Source organism: Chiloscyllium plagiosum, chromosome 12 (genome assembly GCF_004010195.1).
Source record: "Chiloscyllium plagiosum isolate BGI_BamShark_2017 chromosome 12, ASM401019v2, whole genome shotgun sequence".
Taxonomy (NCBI): Eukaryota; Metazoa; Chordata; class Chondrichthyes; order Orectolobiformes; family Hemiscylliidae; genus Chiloscyllium; species Chiloscyllium plagiosum.
The window spans coordinates 69,014,809-69,033,816 of record NC_057721.1 but is presented as its reverse complement, the minus strand read 5'-3'; the positions used below and the strand labels follow the sequence as shown (position 1 = coordinate 69,033,816).

Sequence of the window (19,008 nt, the reverse complement as noted above, 5' to 3'; positions counted from 1 at the left end):
AATAGAAACTTAGAAGATAATACATGGCTTGGAGAGGGTGGACGCTAGGAAATTATTTCCGTTAGGCGAGGAGACTAGGACCCGTGGACACAGCCTTAGAATTAAAGGGTGTAAATTCAGAACAGAAATGCGGAGACATTTCTTCAGCCAGAGAATGGTTGCCCTGTGGAATTCATTGCCACAGAGTGCAGTGGAGGCTGGGACACTAAATGTCTTCAAGGCAGAAATTGATAAATTCTTGATGTCACAAGGAATTAAGGGCTGCGGGGAGAATGCGGGTAAGTGGAGTTGAAATGCCCATCAGCCATTTTTGAATGGCGGAGTGGACTCGATGGGCCGAATGGCCTTGCTTTCGCTCCTATGTCTTATGGTCTTATGGGCAAAAGAGCTGAACTCCAGGGATAGGTGAGAGTGACTGCCTTTGACATCAAAGGACTGTTTACCTGAATAAGGCTTCAAGGAGCCCTAACTGAATTGGAGTGAATAGGAATTGGAGTGAATAGGAATTGGAGTGAATAGGAATTGGAGAATCTCTTCACTGCTTGGAGTCATACCCAGCACAAAACAGGACGCCACCATCTCAAGAGTAATAAATGCTTGCTTAGCCAACAAAGCCCACATCCCTTGAATGAATCATATTTTCAGAAGTAAAGCATACATTTACATCCTCTTGACTTTAAGTGCCTCAATAATTGGTTAATTTTCAATACTTTCAAGCTAATCTGCTTATTATTTTCTTTGGCACAAGGTTCTGTTGTGGATCATTGTAGATTCTTGCACTAGTTTCCAAATAGGCATTCTTCTAGCTTCTGTACCCTCAAAAGATTTAAATTGAGATTAAGCCTCAGCCACATTCTGCACAATGAATATTGAAGTTAGTTTATTGCTCTGTCAACAGTAACAGATCTAGCTAACTATCATTTACTTTGGCTGTCTTCTTAAAGTGTGTCACAAACCACACCAGGTCTAAATCGTAACTTGTTTTCCCAACAAATACCCAGATAAATCAAAAGTAGAGACCATCACTATGCTCCATTCTTCTCCATGGTAATGTAGCCTATTCTGGGATGCCCTCAAACCATCTTTCACCTAATTATCCCTCATTTACAATTTCTTCTTTGATTTGATGAAGTAAATTGGTTTTATAATCTTTCATATTTTACTGACTACTTTTAAGCATCTCTAGGTTCCAAAACAAAGCATCTCTCCTAATGCAAGGATTATAAATATCATGCCTCCAATTTGTTAGCATTGTAAGGTGATTTATGATTTTACCTTTGCAGCTTTTAATCTTTTAAGTCAACATGGTCCCCAATGCTTTACACGTAATGGACCCCAAGCTGGCTTTAATTGCATTTTTCCTCATTTTCTGCAGTTAAGCCTTTAATTCCCAAATAAAAATCATGCATTAAAGCACATGAACTGTGAGCTAGATATTTGCAACAGTGACGTAATACAACTCAAAATTCATCCCTTGATTAACAGCCATAGATTGTGAGGCAGATGGATGACAAGAGCCACAAGATAGCCGCCACGGCTCAGTTAATTGTACCCATACCTCAGGGTCAGAATACCTTTTGGCCCAAAGCCCCTTCCAAATTCTTTAACATACATTTTCGCTTGTACTCTCATGTAATATTGAGGGGCACTGCATTGTCAGAAGATTTGTTTTTCATTTGGAAGCTAAAACAGTCACATCTTCTCTCTCAGATGGTATGTAAGATCTGACAGCACTGTTTTGAATTAGCCTGTCAAAGTTCTCAGATTGTCTATCAGACTGTTGTTTATAAATTGGCCACCCATCTCCTACATTAGAACAATGACAGTGTTGTCCCTAAGCTGCTTTCGCAGATCTTGAGGTTGCAAATCCTGTGTAAATGCATTTTGCTAAGGAAAATATCGTCTTGTGTTTTTTCTGAGGTTGGCAAAATACATCTTTGTTCTGCATCCATGCATAGTAAATATGACAGAGAGGATAACGTTGATGAAGAAGTGGAAAAATGTAACAGTGGTATTCTTACCTTGAAAGGTAGAAAACTCATTGCTAAATATCAGAAAGAGTGTGGTGTGTATGTGTGTGTAGACCATTTTTCTTGGCTCTCATATGCCTACAAAAGCAGGATGGAGATCAGCCTAATCAAATCTTCCTGCAGTGCTGTTAGTGGTATGGCACTGAAGGCTGGATATAATGCAGAACTACCTAGCCCATTTCTTTTTTCAGTTCTGAAATGTACTGGATTGTGCCCTTTCTCCCTCCAGCCATCATTTTTCTCAAAAATGTAAACTCGAAATGAATCCATGTAAGCTCATTACCTCAATAAATCAGCAAGCCCCCAGGAGGACTGAAATTTTAAAATTTTGAATATGCCAGAGGCCCTGTAATTTCAGTCTCTTGCAGTCAATCCTCTCTCTCATACACACATATCTCCTAACATGTCCTGTACCAGGGATAGATTGACTTGACCTGGTCTTTTCAGGCTTTGAGGACTCATTGAACAAAAAGGTCGAAAGAACTGTAGATGCTGAAAGAACCCAAAGAAGTGTAAACTCAGATTTCTCTCTACAGATGCTGCCAGACCTGCTGAATTTTTCCAGCAATTACTGTTTTTGTTTGAATTTGAGAGACTCACTGTTGTGTTTTCCTTGCTTGAGTGATTGGTCTGCAACCATACAAATGTCTAAAAACTGGGATTCAAAATAAATGATCATAAAAATATCATTCATCAAACAACTGAGACCCAATTATTCAAAACATGCTCCAACTTTCAAAACAAATGGCCGGAATTAGAAAGAAGAGAATGTAATATCATAATGAAGCCAGTTAAGCATCAGAAAAATCTTTATTGCTCTAATATTAACTATTAACTTTTAGCTATAACATCTGAAAAAATATAGCTCATTATTAATGGAGAGAAAGCAGAGTTTATGGATGCAGGTTTGCTCGCTGAGCTGGGAGGTTCATTCCTAGACGTTTTGTCACCCTACTAGGTAACATCTTCAGTGGGCCTTAGGCGAAGCGGTGTACATGATTCCTGCTTTCTATTTATGTGTTTGGGTTTCTTTGGGTTGGTGATGTCATTTCCTGTGGTTATGTCATTTTCTGTGGTGATGTCATTTCCTGTTCTTTTTCTCATGGGGTGGTAGATGGGGTCTAACTCGATGTGTCTGTTGATAGATTGTCAAAACTAACAGAGTTTATGTTTTCGAGACCAGTGACTGAAGGAGGGTCATGAGACTTGAAATGTTAAATCAGCTTTCTCTCCAAAGATGCTGCCAGATCTGCTTAGTTTCTCCAGAAACTTCTATTTTTGTTTTAAATTTTCAGCATCCAAACAGTTCTTTGTTTTATTGTAGCTTATTATTAATGCCAGTCAGTAGATTCAACCTGCAATCTTCTAACTAAACCGTACATCTAATTGTAATTGTTCCTTCATATTATATTTTTTCTATATACCTTTATGCCCTACATGTGTAAATATATATTCTATATATATATAATATACATAGTTACTTATTCTAATGTTCATCTATCAAATGTAATGTGTTCGATACTATTATAAAAGAAGTTATAGCATGGTTCAAGGTAGATGGGGAGAGTTGACATGGTTTTGTGAAAGGGAAATCATGTCTGACCAATCTATTGGAGTTAATTGAAAAGTTAACACATTATCACAGAGAACCAGTGCATGTATTATACTTAGATTTCCAAAAGGCATTTGGTGAGATGCTACATCAAAGGTTTTTTAGCAGAGGTTATAGAACCTAGGACCTTTTCCCTGGAGCATCAAAGGCTGAGAGGTGACCTTATAGGGGTTTATAAAATCATGAGAAGCATGGATAGGGTAAATAGACAAACTCCTTTTTCCAAGGGAGGGCAGTCCAAAACTAGAAAGCATAGGTTTAAGGTGAGAGGTGAAAGATTTAATTGGGGCCTGACGGGCAACATTTTCAGGCGGAGGGCAGAGCATGTATAGAATGAGCTGCCTGAGGTAGAAGCTGGAACAATTACAACATTTACAATACGTTTGGACAGGTACATGTATAGGAAAGGTTTAGAGGGATAAGGGCCAAACATAGGCAAATGGGACTAGTTATGTTGAAACCTGATCAGCAAGGATGAGATCGACTAAAAGGTCTGTTTTCTTGCTGTATGATTGTATAAAATAATAAATTCCTCATGATGTAGTGGATAATATATTGCCATGAATAGAAGATTGACTCACTAAGTCGTGAAGATGACATAGATATAAATTAGATATACCAGATATATATCATTTAGCTGAGGGGGCAGTGTATAATGTGGGAAAATATGATATTGCCCATTTTGGCTGAAAACATAAAAAGGAAACTGATTATCAAATTGGTGAGAAATTGCAGTGCTCTGAGGTGCAGATGGCTCTTCGTGTCCTCATGCATGAATTACAGCAAATAACTGGGAAATCTGATAGATGGTTATTTATCTCAAAGGGAATTGACTACAAACAGTCCAAAGATGTGCTGGTCAGGTGAATTGGCCATGCTAAATTGCCTGTCGTGTTAGGTGAAGGGGTAAGTGTAGGGGTATGGGTGGGTTGCGCTTCGGTGGGTCGGTGTGGACTTGTTGGGCCGAAGGACCTGTTTCCACAACTGTAGGTAATCTAATCTAATCTAATCTAATCTAATCTAGGTAATCTAATCTGTAGGTAATCTAATCTAAACATAAGGGAGGTTATGCTTGAGTTACACAAGGAACCAAAGAAACCACCTCTAGAGTACTATGTACATTGGCTTCTTACTTAAGGAGAGGTGCAAATAAATTGTAGGCAGTTCGGTGACAGTTTATCAGAGTAATACCTGCAATGGGAGGGTTGTCTCATGATTAGTCAAGCTAGGCTTGCATCCGCTGGAGTTCAGAGAAGTGAGGATGACTTTATTGAAACATATAAGATCATGAGGCATCTTTGCAGTGTAAGTGTGGAGAAGAATGTTTCCTGTTGTGGGAGAATCTAGAACTAGAGGTCACTGTTTAAAGATCATCCATTTAAAACAGATCAAGCAATTTTCTTTTCTCATTGAAGGTCATCGGTCTTCAAATTCTCTTCCTGAAAAAGTGATGGAAGAAGAGTTGTTGAATATTTTTAAGGCAGGGGTAGATAAACTCTTGTTGAGCAAGAGAATGCTACATTAGTGGTGGTAGGCAGGATTGTGGATTTGAGGTTACAATCAGATCAACCATAACATCATTGAATAATGCAGTAGGCTTGAAGGGCTGAATGCTTTATTGCAGTTGATTTTCATGTGAGCAAGCATACCGTTCTATCTATTCTAAACATTATGCTCCATCCAGCTCCGCTCCTATTCCCTGCATTGTCATTTCATCTTATGTAAAGGTTTCTCCTGCTACACCCACATGATGTCTTCTAATGGACTTCCATCCATGTTTTCTTTGATTTTCAGGTATGGTGTTACCTCATCCATAAATATGGTGTCAAATTTGCACATGCAGTATCCACATTTGTTTCTCTGATTACACCCTCTCTGGCTGCTTTATTATTTGAAATGAAATTGCAGATCAAGCAAAATGCCTTCAACTAAGTAAGACAAAAATCAATGCTGTATGTAGTGACTCCATTATTCATATCTTGGCCAGCGCCAGGCCTAATTTCTTCAACAGTCTCTGAAACTCATTCTTCCTAACCTTCCATTCCAATCTCTAGGATTTCACTTATCTTCACTGACTGAGTTCATTCAATTTCCAATGGTTCCCTCCAAAACAGCGACTTCAGAACTCTCATTCTCATCATGCACAATCTTGATCCATTAATCACTGAGGCTTCTTTTACCGGTAGGATCAGAAAGCCTAGTTGACCTTTGCCATTCCCAAACCCCCGATGGCTAAAGTTAACCATACCTGTGCTAACTGACTAAGACTGTCGAAACTGAGATTCCCGCAATTCTAGTTCAGCTTGATTAAATTAATCATTTCACAGGATGTGGTCATTATTGGCTAAGCCTGCAGTTATTGCCTATTCTTAACTGACCTTGAGAAAATAGCGGTGAGCTGCCTTCTTGAACAGCTGCAATGTCTGTCGTGTAGATATGTTCACAGTGCTCTTGAGAAGGGACTTCTAGGATTTTGACACAGTTTTTATTGAACTTCCCTAAATGTCCTTGAGAAATTGGCAGTGAGCTGCCTTCTTGAACAGCTGTAGTCCTTTTGGTATAGGTGCATCCAATGTGCTGTTAAGAAGATAGGCCCAGGACTCTGACTCAGTGACAGTGCAGGAGTTCCAAGTCAGAATCATGTGGGTCTTGGAGAGGACCTCGTAGCTGGTGGTGTTCCCATATATCTGCTCTCCCTGTCCTTCCAGATGGCAGAGGTCGGCTTGGAACATGCTATCGAAGGTACCTTCAAGCATTGCTGTTTGTATCTTTTAGATCATGCACAGTGCTGTCGAAGATAGTGAACAGACTGCTGATCAAGTGGATTACTTTGACTTGGAAGGGGTTGATTTGATTTGATTTATTGTAGTCGCATGTACCTAAGTAGCGTGAAAAGCTTCGTATTGCAAGCAATACAGGCAGATCATAGCAAACAAGGACATACAGGTCATAGGGTGCTTAGACAGAGCAAGGCATACAAGGTTACAGCTGGTATGTAGGAAGCTGTTCTTAAACCTGTTGGTCTGTGGGAAGCTATTCTTGAACTTCTTGGATGTTATGAGGCTGCACCCATCCAGGATATGGGAGCAGAAGGTAACAGTAGAATGGGGATATTCTGGACAATGAGGCTGCTCATTGGGGTACAATTCTACTCCTGATGATGGCTCAAATACCTCATGATTTGAGTTTTAGATCTACTTGAAATCCATCCATTTATCATCTTGATATTGCTACACAGCATGATGGTGGGTATTTTCAATGTAAAACAGTAGGGGTAATTAGCAGAAAGTTTCCCTGTCCATGTTGACCTGGTGCCATGAGACTTAATGGAGTCCATGGTCAATGCTGAGGGCTGACAGGACAACTCCTTCCTGAATGCAAAGCCCTGTCCATTCTGCCAGTAGGAACTGAAAAACCCAGGGATGGCGATGGTGTTGTCTGGGACATTGTCAAGAAGTTGAGTATTCAGTGAGTGTGACAATGTCAGACTATTGCTTGACTCATCTGTAAGCCAACTTACCCAATATAGCAGTATACACATTGCATCCCCCATCCCTTCCACTCCCGATATTAGTAAGGAGGACTGTGCAAGTTTTTGAGACCTTTTTATGAATTGATACAACTGATTCCAGTTGCCCATTTCAGATGGCAATTGAGAGCCAACTACATTGCTGTGGGTCTAGAATCATATGTAGCCAGACCAGGTAAGGAAAGCAGTTTTCCTGCACCAAAGGATATTCGTGAACAAGGTGGGTATTTAATAATATTCAGCATTGGTTTCATAGTCATCATTTGACTTTAATTCCAGATATTTGGTCTCCTTCCTACTGGAAGGATGCTGTGAAACATGAAAGGGGGTTCAGAAAAGATTTCCAAAGATGTTGTCAGGGTTGGAGGATTTGAGCCTATAGGGAGAGGCTGAATAGGCTGGGGCTGTTTTCTCTGGGGTATTGAAGGCTGAGGGTGACCTTCTATAGGTTTATAAAATCAAGAGGGGCCTGGATAGGATAAATAGACAAGGACTTTTCCCTGAGGTGGGGGAAGTCCAGAACGAGAGGGCATAGGTTTAGCATGAGAGGGGAGAGATATAAAAGGGACCTAAGGGGCAACTTTTTTCATGCAGAGGGTGGTGCATGTATGGAATGAGCTGCCAGAGGAAGTGGTGGAGGCTGGTACAATTGCAACATTTAAAAAGCATCTGGATGTGTAAATGAATAGGAAGGGTTTGGAGGGATATGGGCCAAGTGCTGGCAAATGGGATTGGATTGGGTTGGGATATCTGGTCAGCATGGACAGGTTGGGCCAAAGGGTCTGATTCCGTGCTGTACATCTCTATGACTCTATATCCTGATATTCCAACACTAGACTACAGCTCTATGCAGATATCCTAATATCCTGACACTTGGATACAAAAATGAAGCAGAACACAGAAATCCTCTCCTCCTGGCACATTGTGGGAACAAAGTTCGGGCATGTAAGGGCCTAATCTTGATAGTAGGGATTATTCCACCATGTTCTGAAGCTGCATGTCAATTCCATATAAGCCATAGGGAATAGGACTGAATTATGCCCCGTACTTTAGGAAGGATGTAGAATGACTACACAGTGAGATGTGGAAAGGAGATGCTATTCACTGGCCTCTTGTAAATCCCTGTGATTTCCCATTGTTCATAGTCACACCTACAGCAGTTGAGACTTTGTCTCTGGAATTCCAATCCTAACCCTCCAGGACTTTTTCCCTCTTTCCTCTTTTACAATGTGGCTCAGTGACAAAGTTTATGGGATAACATTCCTTCAAACTCCTTGGAACATTATACTATTTTCAACATGCCATATAAATGCAAGTCATTGTTGTTTTTGTATGATTCCATAGCATCTTGGAAAGTTATTGTTAATTTCTTTAAAGGTTACGAATTGTGTGTGTGTGCTTTTAAGTATTAATGCTTATTTTTTCTTCTTCTGTTAACCACTCTTTATATTCTCACATCCAGACCAGATGCAAATAAATAAATAGAAGGTCCAGTGGTAGAGCTCTATCATAAAGGATTTCTTTTGAGAAAACTCTGTGGATAAATTTTTAAGAATGATAGATCTTGCTTGGAAAGTGCCCTTTCCCTTTAACATAGAAGCGGCCAGAAAATAACTGATCCTTTTACTCTTTTGGAAACAAGATACTGGGCTAATTATCTGCACCAGACTGATGCTGGAAGGTTTCTGAAATGTTTGTGTTCACTAGAAAGTATCATGTTGGGACATTGGTGGGTGGGAGCGAGAATGGGATCTTCAGCACCTGTGAAAAATACATGAGGTGGATTGTATTCCGATACTTTATAGACAGTTAACCGTTGTTATGTCACATTGCTAATATCATTCCTTCATCTTTTATTCAGACATTTTCCAAGTTGAAATGTTGGAACTGTTAAGTGATGTGCATCTCACTTTTATTACGCCTTCAGCAAACATTATTTTCTTTACTTAATTGTGTACACTGTAATGTTAGAAGTGATAAGCTTGCTGCTTTGTAGCCCTCTGTGGCAAACAGTTGGTATGAATATCTACACTGATGGTTCTCTAACTAAATTTAATAAGAACCAACTGAGGATTACAGGTATTGAGAGTTTGATGCAGTGTGGTCACAGGATAGGGGAAATGGGGAGAGATCAGCAAACAGGGAGGGGAGGGTGGGTTGTTGGGGGGGGCTTAGACCTGAAGAGGGAGTCACGGTCTTTATGGAAAGCGGATAGGGATAGGGAGGGAAATATATCTCTGGTGGTGGGGTCTGTTTGTAGGTGGTGGAAATGGCGCCTCCTGGGAGCAGATATGGTGGAGGAATTGGGAATAAGGGATAACATTTTTGCAGAAGGCAGGGTGGGAGGAGGTGTAGTCCAGGTAGCTGTGGGAGTCAGTGAGTTTGTAGAAAAGGTCAGTGATGGAGATGGTGAAGTCCAGGAAGGGGAGGGAGGTGTCAGAGATATTCCAGGGAAATTTAAGGTCAGGGTGTTGGTGAACTTGATGAACTGTCCAACCTCCTCGTGGGAGGACGAGGTGGCACCGATGCAGTCATCAATGTAGTGGAGGAAAAGGTGGGGAGTGGTGCCGGTGTAACTGCGGAAGATAAACTGTTCCTCGTATCCAACAAACAGCAGGCATAGCTGGGGCCTATACAAGTGCCCATGGCTACCCCTTTCATCTGGAGGAAGTGAGAGGATTCGAAGGAGGAATTGTTGAGAGTGAGAACCAGTTCAGCCAAACGAATTAGAGTGTCAGTGGAAGGGTACTGGAGGGGACGTCGGGAGAGGAAGAAACAGAGGCCTTAGAGGCCCTGGTCATGATGGATGGAAGTGTATAGGAGCTGGATGTCCATGGTGAAGATGAGGTGTTGGGGGCCAGGGAACCAAAAGTCTTGGAGGAAATGGAGGTCATGGATGGTGTCCTGAATATAAGTGGGAAGTTCCTGGACCGGGGGGAAAAGACAGTATCGAGGTATCCATGCCCTCCCAACAATTCACCCTCTCCTTCCAGCACCTTCCCCTTCCACCGCAGGAATTGCAAAACCTGTGCCCACACCTCCCCCCTCACATCCGTCCCAGGCTCCAAAGGAGCCTTCCACATTCACTAAAGTTTCATCCGCACTTTCACACATGTCATTTACTATATCCGTTGCTCCCGGTACAGTGTCCTATATACTGGGGAGTCAGGATGTCTACTCGCAGAGCGCTTCAGAGAACATCTCTGGGAAACCCACACCAACTCCACCACCCCATGGCCGAACATTACAACTCCCCCTCCCACTCTGCTGAAGACATGCCAGTCCTGGGCCTCCTCTATCGCCACTCCCTTACCACCTGAAGCCTGGAGGAAGAACGCCTCACCTTTCGCCTCGGGTCCCTTCAACCCCATGGCATCAATGTGGACTTCACCAGTTTCTTCATTTTCCCATTCCCCACCTTACCCCAGTTCCAACCTTCCAACTTAGCACCACCCTCATAACCTGTCTCATCTGTCCATCTTTCTTCCCACCTATCCACTCCACCTTCCCCCTGACCTATCACCTTTACCCCCACCTCCATCCACCTATTGCACTCTCACCTACTTTCCCCCCAGCCCCACCCCCTGAGGCTCCCAGCCTAATTCCTGATGAAAGGCCTTTGCCCAAAATGTTGATTTTCCTGCTCCTCGGATGCTGCCTGACCTGCTGCGCTTTTCCAGCACGACACTCTGGACTCTGATCTCCAGCATCTGCAGTCCTCACTTTCACCACTTCGCAATGGGGTTAGTGCCCAGGATGGTTGGATGAGGCCCTTAAATAGTCCTTAGTTGACCACTTAAATGCCTCACATGGCAGCAGGGTTGCAAGCCTGGGGGTCTCCACCCTCCCCCAGAGTCCAGCGGAGCTGGGATGGCAGGGTGTCTCAGGTAAGTCACTGCTGCAGGAGACAACATGACCAAAAGGTGCTGACAATGTTGGTAAGTTGCTATAGTCCATCCTCCAACAACAATCCACCACAATTTTGTGTTGGTTATAGAACTCAGTGGTAATTGTATAAAAGTGTAGCATTAGTGACTAGCAGGTGGTCAGTTTAATCAGCACACACAGTGTTGCTCCATAAATCAGGAACTGTTTCCATTTTAGCAAGAGGGCTTACTAAATTTTTCCTCTTTTCAAGGGCTCTTGAGGCGCGGTGGTAGTGTCCCTATCTCTGTGCCAGGAGACTTGGGTTCAAGTTCCACCTGCTCCAGATGTGTGTTGTAATATTTCTGATCGGATTGGGCAGAAAAATACCTGCACGCAAACTCAATGGGAATTAAACTGTAATAGCTATAAAAGGCAATTCAGATGCTCACATTTGTACAATACTGATTAGGCCTCAGATGAATTATTATGTCCAATTCTGGACACCATACTTTGGGAAGGCTGTCAGGGACTTGGAGCGATCGAAGAGGAGGTTTACCAGAATGATAACAGTAATGAGGGCTCTCAGTCATAAAGAAGAACAGCTCTCCTGGGAGCAGAGAACATCAGGAGAGATTTAATAATGATGGTGAAAATCCTATAGAGCAAATCAAGCAAATTAATTACACAGACGTAAGGGTCAGTAAGCAAAAGACAGAGAAAGAGGTGAGTTGAGAAGAAATTCTTTTATGCAATTTAATGCAGAATTATTGTTATCTGTTATGAGAGGTAGTGGACAGTGAAGACGATTATCTCAGAGTTCAATGAGACCTTGTTCAAATGGGCAGAGGAGTGGCAGGTGGATTTTAATTTAGAGAAATATGAGGTGCTGTATTTTGGAAAGGCAAATCAGGGCAGGAGTTATACACTAATGGTAGAGTCCGGAGGATTGTTGCTAAACAAAGAGATCTTGGAGTGCAGGTTCATAGCTCTGTGAAAGTGGAGTCACAGTTAGACAGGATAGTAAAGAAGGCATTCAGTACACTGGCCTTTATTGGTCAGTGCATTGAGTGTAGGAGTTGGGAGGTCATGTTGAGGCTGTACAAGACATTGGTTAGATCACTTTTGCAATATTGTGTGCAATTCTGGTCTCCCTGCTATAAGAAAGATGTTGTGAAACTTGAAAGGGTTTAGAAAAGAATTACAAGAATGTTGCCAGGATTGGAGGGTTTGAGATATAGGGAGAGGCTGAATAGGCTGGGGCTGTTTTCCCCAGAGATTTGGAGGCTGAAGGATGACATTTATAGAGGTTTATAAAATCATGAGGGGCATGGATAGGTGAACAGCCAAGGTCTTTTCCCCAGGATAGGGGAGTCCAAAACTAGAGGGCATTGGTTTAAGGGGAAGGTGGGGAGGGGAGAAGATTTTAAAATTATCTAAGAGGCCACATTTTCACGCAATGGTGGTGCATGTATGGAATGAGCTGCCAAGAGAAGTGGTGGAGGCTGGTACAATTACACTATTTAAAATGATCTAGATGGGTACATAGTAGGAAGAATTTAGGGTAATATTGGCCCAATGCTGGCAAATGGGACGGGATTTATTTGGGATATCTGGTCAGCATAGATAAGTTGGATTGAAGGGTCTGTGCTGTACAACTCCATGACTCCATGACCCTATAAGAGTAGTGAGGGAGATTTAACTCTCTTAAGAGAATTATATCAATACTTGAAATGGAGCAAAGTTTCAGGGACCAAGAACAAGGGATTAGCAGCAATTGGAAGACACTTTGAAAGAGCCAGCACGGACATGATGGGCCAAATAGTTTTCTTATGTGAGTTTGCATGATTTTGTGACGTTGTTATATGTAGAGGAATGATTCGGTTGTGATTGTCTATACAGGTGACCTTATGCATCTTCCGCCATACCTAAGGGTGGACTTCCTGATTCACAGAGGGGTGGCAGGTCCAAGCAGAGACCTTGGTCAAGGGCATGCCTGTCTGGAGCCACAGAGAAGGAGCACCATGAAACGCACACAAGTCATGGAGCCAATCCCAGTGGAGGTAGCTTCCAGGGACACACAGCAATGGCAATCAAGCACCGCGTCGACATTACCTCAGAGGGAGGGACCAGACCGTGGCAAAGCTCCCAAACTGAGCAGCTCCCAGGAATCTCTACTGGACAATCGTGGTCACTTGAAACAAGGAAACAACCCTTACGCAAAATCCTACACCCTGGTATAACAACCGCATGTCTGTACAAGGCTGTAAATAGTTCGATTTAAAGCTACCTTTTTTTACTGATTCCAATATTTATAATCAAAGATTTGCCAAAATATTTAAAAAAAAATCAGATATTGCAAAGACTTTGTTGTGATCCAGGGTGTGACATGTCTGAGCAACTGAATGTCTGTGCATTTTTTTAAACAACAGCCCCCACCCCTCCACCTCCATCCCCACCCCTGATTGTCTGATATGCACAGATCATTGTGTTTTTACTTGTTTCCTATGAAATGCATGGAGGCGGATTACGAAGACATTGACAATAGCAAAAAAAAACACAAGGAGAGAGGAGAAGGAACTTCTGTCACCCACTTAAACGGGAATCTCAATGGTTTAACTATCGCACAAAAAAAAAGACAGAAAAGCTACATTTGTGGTTGCAACAGCGATCCCTGATTGATTGACGACTTTGAAGCCAAGTATGCACGCATCCTTTACAGTTAACTAGAAGTAGAATTGTAGAACAACACAGCACAGAAGGAGGCCCACCATGCCAGAATCCTTCAATTCCATTTTTTCCTCTTGTCCATTAGGTTAGGGACTAACATTACTGAATATTTTTTCAAATGTAATTAATCTATCTAAAGTGACATTACACTAAGAACCCATAAGGCTGGGTATCAAAGGGAAAGCTTCTCAACATATTTCCTTAACTTGATTGATCTGCAGTCCATATATATATGCATTACCTGTACTCATATGTGTATGCATACTTATATATATAATATATACACACACACATACAGAGTGCACGTGTATATCTGTGGTTTACATACATATAGTATACGTACATGCATATATATTTGTCTAAGTGTAAATGTAAATGGGTCTAACTTTATTTTAGGTAAATAAACGTTGAGAGAAAGATGGACAACCCAATAATAACTGATGTTCCAGCTACATGTGTGTCTACCTCCTGAAGCTTGCATTGGTCAGACAGGTTCTGGCTTCAAGTTCTAACCAAAGTTTGGTGACCTTTAATTCTTTGCTACATAGTGTGTTTGTGTGTATTTTATGATGTTAAATTTTAACAGTTGCCTCATGCAGAACTTTTCAGTCTTGTTGTTATAATAAAAAAATTTTGAACAACAAAAAGAAAACAAAAATATATTATATAGATACGTATATATGCACTACTATACAAAGGGTACTGGCGATATAAGGAAACAGCTGCCATGAGAGGATGACTGATAGTTTTGTTTGATACTGAAAAGTTTTCTTTTTGTGTAAGTCACTGGTTGCTGCTTTTTTCCAGAAACAGAGCCAGCTACTGTGTAATGAGGCGCCATCCAAAAGCAGAATCCCACAAAGCAGATGTTACTTATTCAGAAATATCCGATTACCCTAATTATAAATGGTTGAAATTGCAGAAAATGAAGCAAAAAGAAAAATAAAAAAACACTGGCCAAGTTCCTGTGTAACAAAAGCAGAATGAACTTGTTTAAGGAATTATAAACCAATGACCGTGATGTTTGCACCTTTCAACCAGAACTGAGTTAGGAATAATTTACAGTGCATTGGTATACGCTCACACATCTTGTCAGCTGGAAATGAGAGTGTTCCAATCTTTCAAGAGATTTAGATATAAAATCAATAAGCTTACAGAATCTCCTTCCTATTATTGTTTTGATGAGGCTTGCTACCCTCTATGTTTAGGAGATAGTGAGGTCTGCAGATGCTGGAAAATCAGAGTTGAGAGTGTGTTGCTGGAAAAGCACAGCAGGTCAGGCAGCATCCGAGGAGCAGGAAAATTGATGAAGGGCTCCGGCCCGAAACGTTGGTTTTCCTGCTTCTCGAATGCTGCCTGACCTGCTGTGCTTTTCCAGTAACACACTCTCAACCCTCTATGTTTAGTTGAGGTAATTTGGCTTTTTGAGTGGGCTGTCTAAAAATTGTAAAGCAACAAACCAGACACTCATAGTGTACTTTTAAAATGGAAGTTAAGTTTTCACCACACTGCTTCTGATGTCGAAGCATCAGATTTTACAATGAATTTTCATTGAATTGCAAACATGAGAAAAGTTTTAATCCTGTACCGTTTGCTCAATGCAGCTTTGGTCTTGGGAAGAGATGATGTCAATGAATATGTTGACTCAAGAGTAAATTCTATGTAGATTAACAATAGCAAGTAGTAGTTTAATTTGTTATTATTTGCCATCTGATCCTCTGTTAAAAGCACAAGCAAAGACAATTTTGAAGATTGTTGAGAGTTTTGCAGAAGATTTTAATCTGATGAAGTTAAACTGTCAGACTCCAAAAGAAAATTCAAATAATCTAATGGTTATCTAATATGGTATGTTTATAAGGTATATCATTCATCTTCTGGTTGAATACAGAATGTGTCTAAAGAAGCTTCAGCCTAGCACAATTTCTTTTGGAATGCATTGACAGATTCCAGCATCAATTTTAATCATGTTACAGACAAGTTCATGACCGGGAGATTGTGGGTGCTTTGGCAGGATGAACTACATGGACCAAATTACCTGCCTAATTGGAGTTTATCTCAATATGTTCTAGAGACAATTGGTCTCACTGACAAGTGGAGCATTCAGCTGCTGGTCAGACAAGATTTATTGAGTACGTTTAGATACATAATATAAGTGCATGCACCAGTTTAACTGAAGGCATAGACAATGAAAAATATTACAGAGTGGTACCAACTGCAGTGACAATTATTGTTCACTTTGGCACCATTGTTGCAAAAGTGAAAGCAGGGGAATGGTAGAATTGACATAATTCATTCCTATAATGATTCTTGAATCGAATCTCAGGTCTGCAGATAATGGTATGAATCCTCTTTATATCACCTGCACTGCACAGTTGATGAACAGTTCACTACTCAAGCAAATAAAACTACTGTTCTGTGCAAGGCAACCTGGCTAATTGGTGAGATGAGCTGATATTCACTTGTCTGCCATGGATGGATAATGTAGCCAAGTATCTGGAGATAGCAGATTGGCATTTCAATACAATGTGCAGTGGAGTGATAGGTAATAGTCTGTGCATGTGATTCCCAAAGATGTCAAGTTCTCAATCTCAAATGTACCAATCAACGCAGAGAAAGTGCTTTCTCACAAAAAGAAGCAGAATCAATGAATGAATCGTCTCTCAAATCTTCTTGTGGCTAAGTTCAAGCACTATTGGAAACATACTTAAGTTCCCAATGGTGCCAAAAAATGTGATAAGGAGAATTCTTGTTTAAATGCTAAGAACTGAGAAGTTCTTTAAATGATATAATATACATATCCCCTACAATGAGCCTATATGTATTAGATCTGCAGGTTATAATGCCCACATGTGCCACAAATATTACACATTTGAATGCTATCATTTGCACCATGTGTATTGTGCCTTCTTTCATATGTTCCAGGTGCTGCATTGATAAGATCACAGCTTGCCAGTTTATATTGTACTCTCAACAGCATCGCATTTCTTGCTGAGCACAAATATGTGAATGCAACAGTTTCTGAATCACAAATTCTGTGAATCTAGTGCCTCATTCAGTGCTTGCAGTCATTGGATTTTCATCAGATTTCAAACTAACCATGATGGGCTCCTCACCTAAATCTCTCAAGGTCTAAATCATAAGATCGTGAACTACCAGTTACAAAGTCTCAAATTAATAACTTCAAGCACTTCATATAATTATCACAAGTCAAAAATAGCAGTTGTTCACGCTATTCACAATAAGTTCTTAAATAAGTTTTAGCAACTGCTCAAATTAATCAAGCAGTCAAAGTAACCTTTCCAATATGTGAACTAATCATTGCATATTCTCAAAATAGTAGTATTACTGTTCAAATTAACCATTGTAAACACTCACACTTCAAATTGTCCAGGATACACACACAGAGACTCAAAATGGCAGATCTCCCTGGGATATGTTTTGAAGTTAGCTTTTATTTTGAAAACAAAAGCTATTTTTGTATTTCTTTCTTCCGCATAAGAATTTGGGGAAACATTTGAAAGAAAATTATTGCCAAGATATGTTCTCCTCTTTAAATCATGTGAAAGCATAATACTGATAAATATTATTCATGGATATTCTTTCTACATCTATACTGAATACAAACAGCACCACTGATGACTCCCATTTTAACCACTTTATAATAAGGAATGACAATAGAAAATATACGATAAATTCTATTTAAAATGGACGTGTTGTTTAAATTTAGACAAGATAAATGTTCACTTGGCAGAAAACACTCAGGCTCCCAGATTGGGAAATTATCTCGTGGGTCGTGCAAGATGTCCAATTGAGAAAGAGAAAAAGAGGGATGCAGAAGGGGGCTCTGTTGTAATTTTAAAATTGACAGACCATTCGTATCAGAATTTAGAGACCCTTTGTCATCCAACCTTTCAGGAATTAGAATCATTGCTCTGTCCCACAACTCTTTTTACATCAGTCAGTCTGATATTGATCGCTGTTTGATTGCAAATGGTTTAAAAAAAAGATTTTTTTCTTTATTTACTGTTTGTGGGACATTCCACCAATAATTGTGCAATAAAAACATAATTTTTGCTGCACACCAATGTTGAATGTGTACTTTCTTATAGAACTGAATGTCACGTGTTCAGCGATGCATGACGCACGTATGCCTTTGTGCATTTCATTGGGTTTTGGGATGAGGATGGTGCTGACAAAGGTGGTTACCATGAAGAGATCAGTATGCGCTTTCTCCTTGAATTGTGTGAGGAAGGTTTTCTCATGATAATGCTGGATTGACACTATCAAGATACTGATGGAAGAATGGTATTTGACGAAACATTGCTGTGTTTGGTCACCTGGTTACAAGTAAAATAGGTTGAAATTACATTGGTAAGTACCTGATCTGCATCATATAGAATGCACAATGAGCAGATACTGGAACTTGGGAGATAAGAGCCAATTGATCTTGGTTGTAGGGAGATCAATTCAGTAAATATCTCTGTTCTGTGTTGAACGTCTTGAGTATCATTGAACTGCACTCACCCATAGGCAAGTGATAGGTGAAATAACTGCACAAAGGTCCGTATCCTGTCATCAAGTTATCCTTTATTTACATGTACATAGTATATAACACTGCCCCAGCTAGCTCAGTGTCAGCTCCTAGGGTGAGCAGAACCGCCCTAGGATTGGACCAGGTTAACATCCCCAATCAAGGAACTCAGATTCTATCAGGTCCACCTGGCTGACCTCATTCTAATCACTACAACAGGTATTCCCACCATATTCTTTGAAGATAGTAAATAGCTTGGAGTAAATATCAGGAGATTAATCAGTCAGTCTCTACCCTGTTCTTATAAGGCACAGTTCTGATCAAGTAGATCCAGGTCAAATTAAATGGGAGTTTACCTGTTTCCCCTCACCCTCTCCCCTCCCCCCAAATCCCAAAGGTGTTAATGATGGGAAGTTCAGTATTAATGGAGCTGGTACATTCAAGGGGAGATGGCAGCACTATTTGAGATGGTTGTTACCCGGCACAAATATTATATGGCATTTATTAGATCATGATGTAGCCTGGTATTGACTACTTCATTTGCAAAGTGTTTGAACAGAGCTGCACACTAATTTCACACTGTAAAATTAATGAGGGTTTAGTTTTAATTCTGAACTTAAAAGAAAATGTAGCATTAAACCTTTAAGTTAAATGTTAGCAGCTGTATCTCTTCCGCAAAGGCATTTCTTTCCCAAAATCTGTTGACTTTGAT

General features: G+C 40.6%; 1 protein-coding gene across 1 annotated transcript in view; it reads left to right on the top strand.

Moving 5' to 3' along the window:
* LOC122555394 (Down syndrome cell adhesion molecule homolog) overlaps window positions 1-13,372 on the top strand; it is a 662,754-nt gene extending 649,382 nt beyond the window's left edge. The window contains exon 33 of the mRNA XM_043701363.1: window positions 12,938-13,372. Coding sequence (XP_043557298.1) covers window positions 12,938-13,278 — 341 coding nt within the window. The 3' untranslated portion in view covers window positions 13,279-13,372. The remainder of the gene's footprint in view (window positions 1-12,937) is intronic.
* Window positions 13,373-19,008: the final 5,636 nt, after the last annotated feature.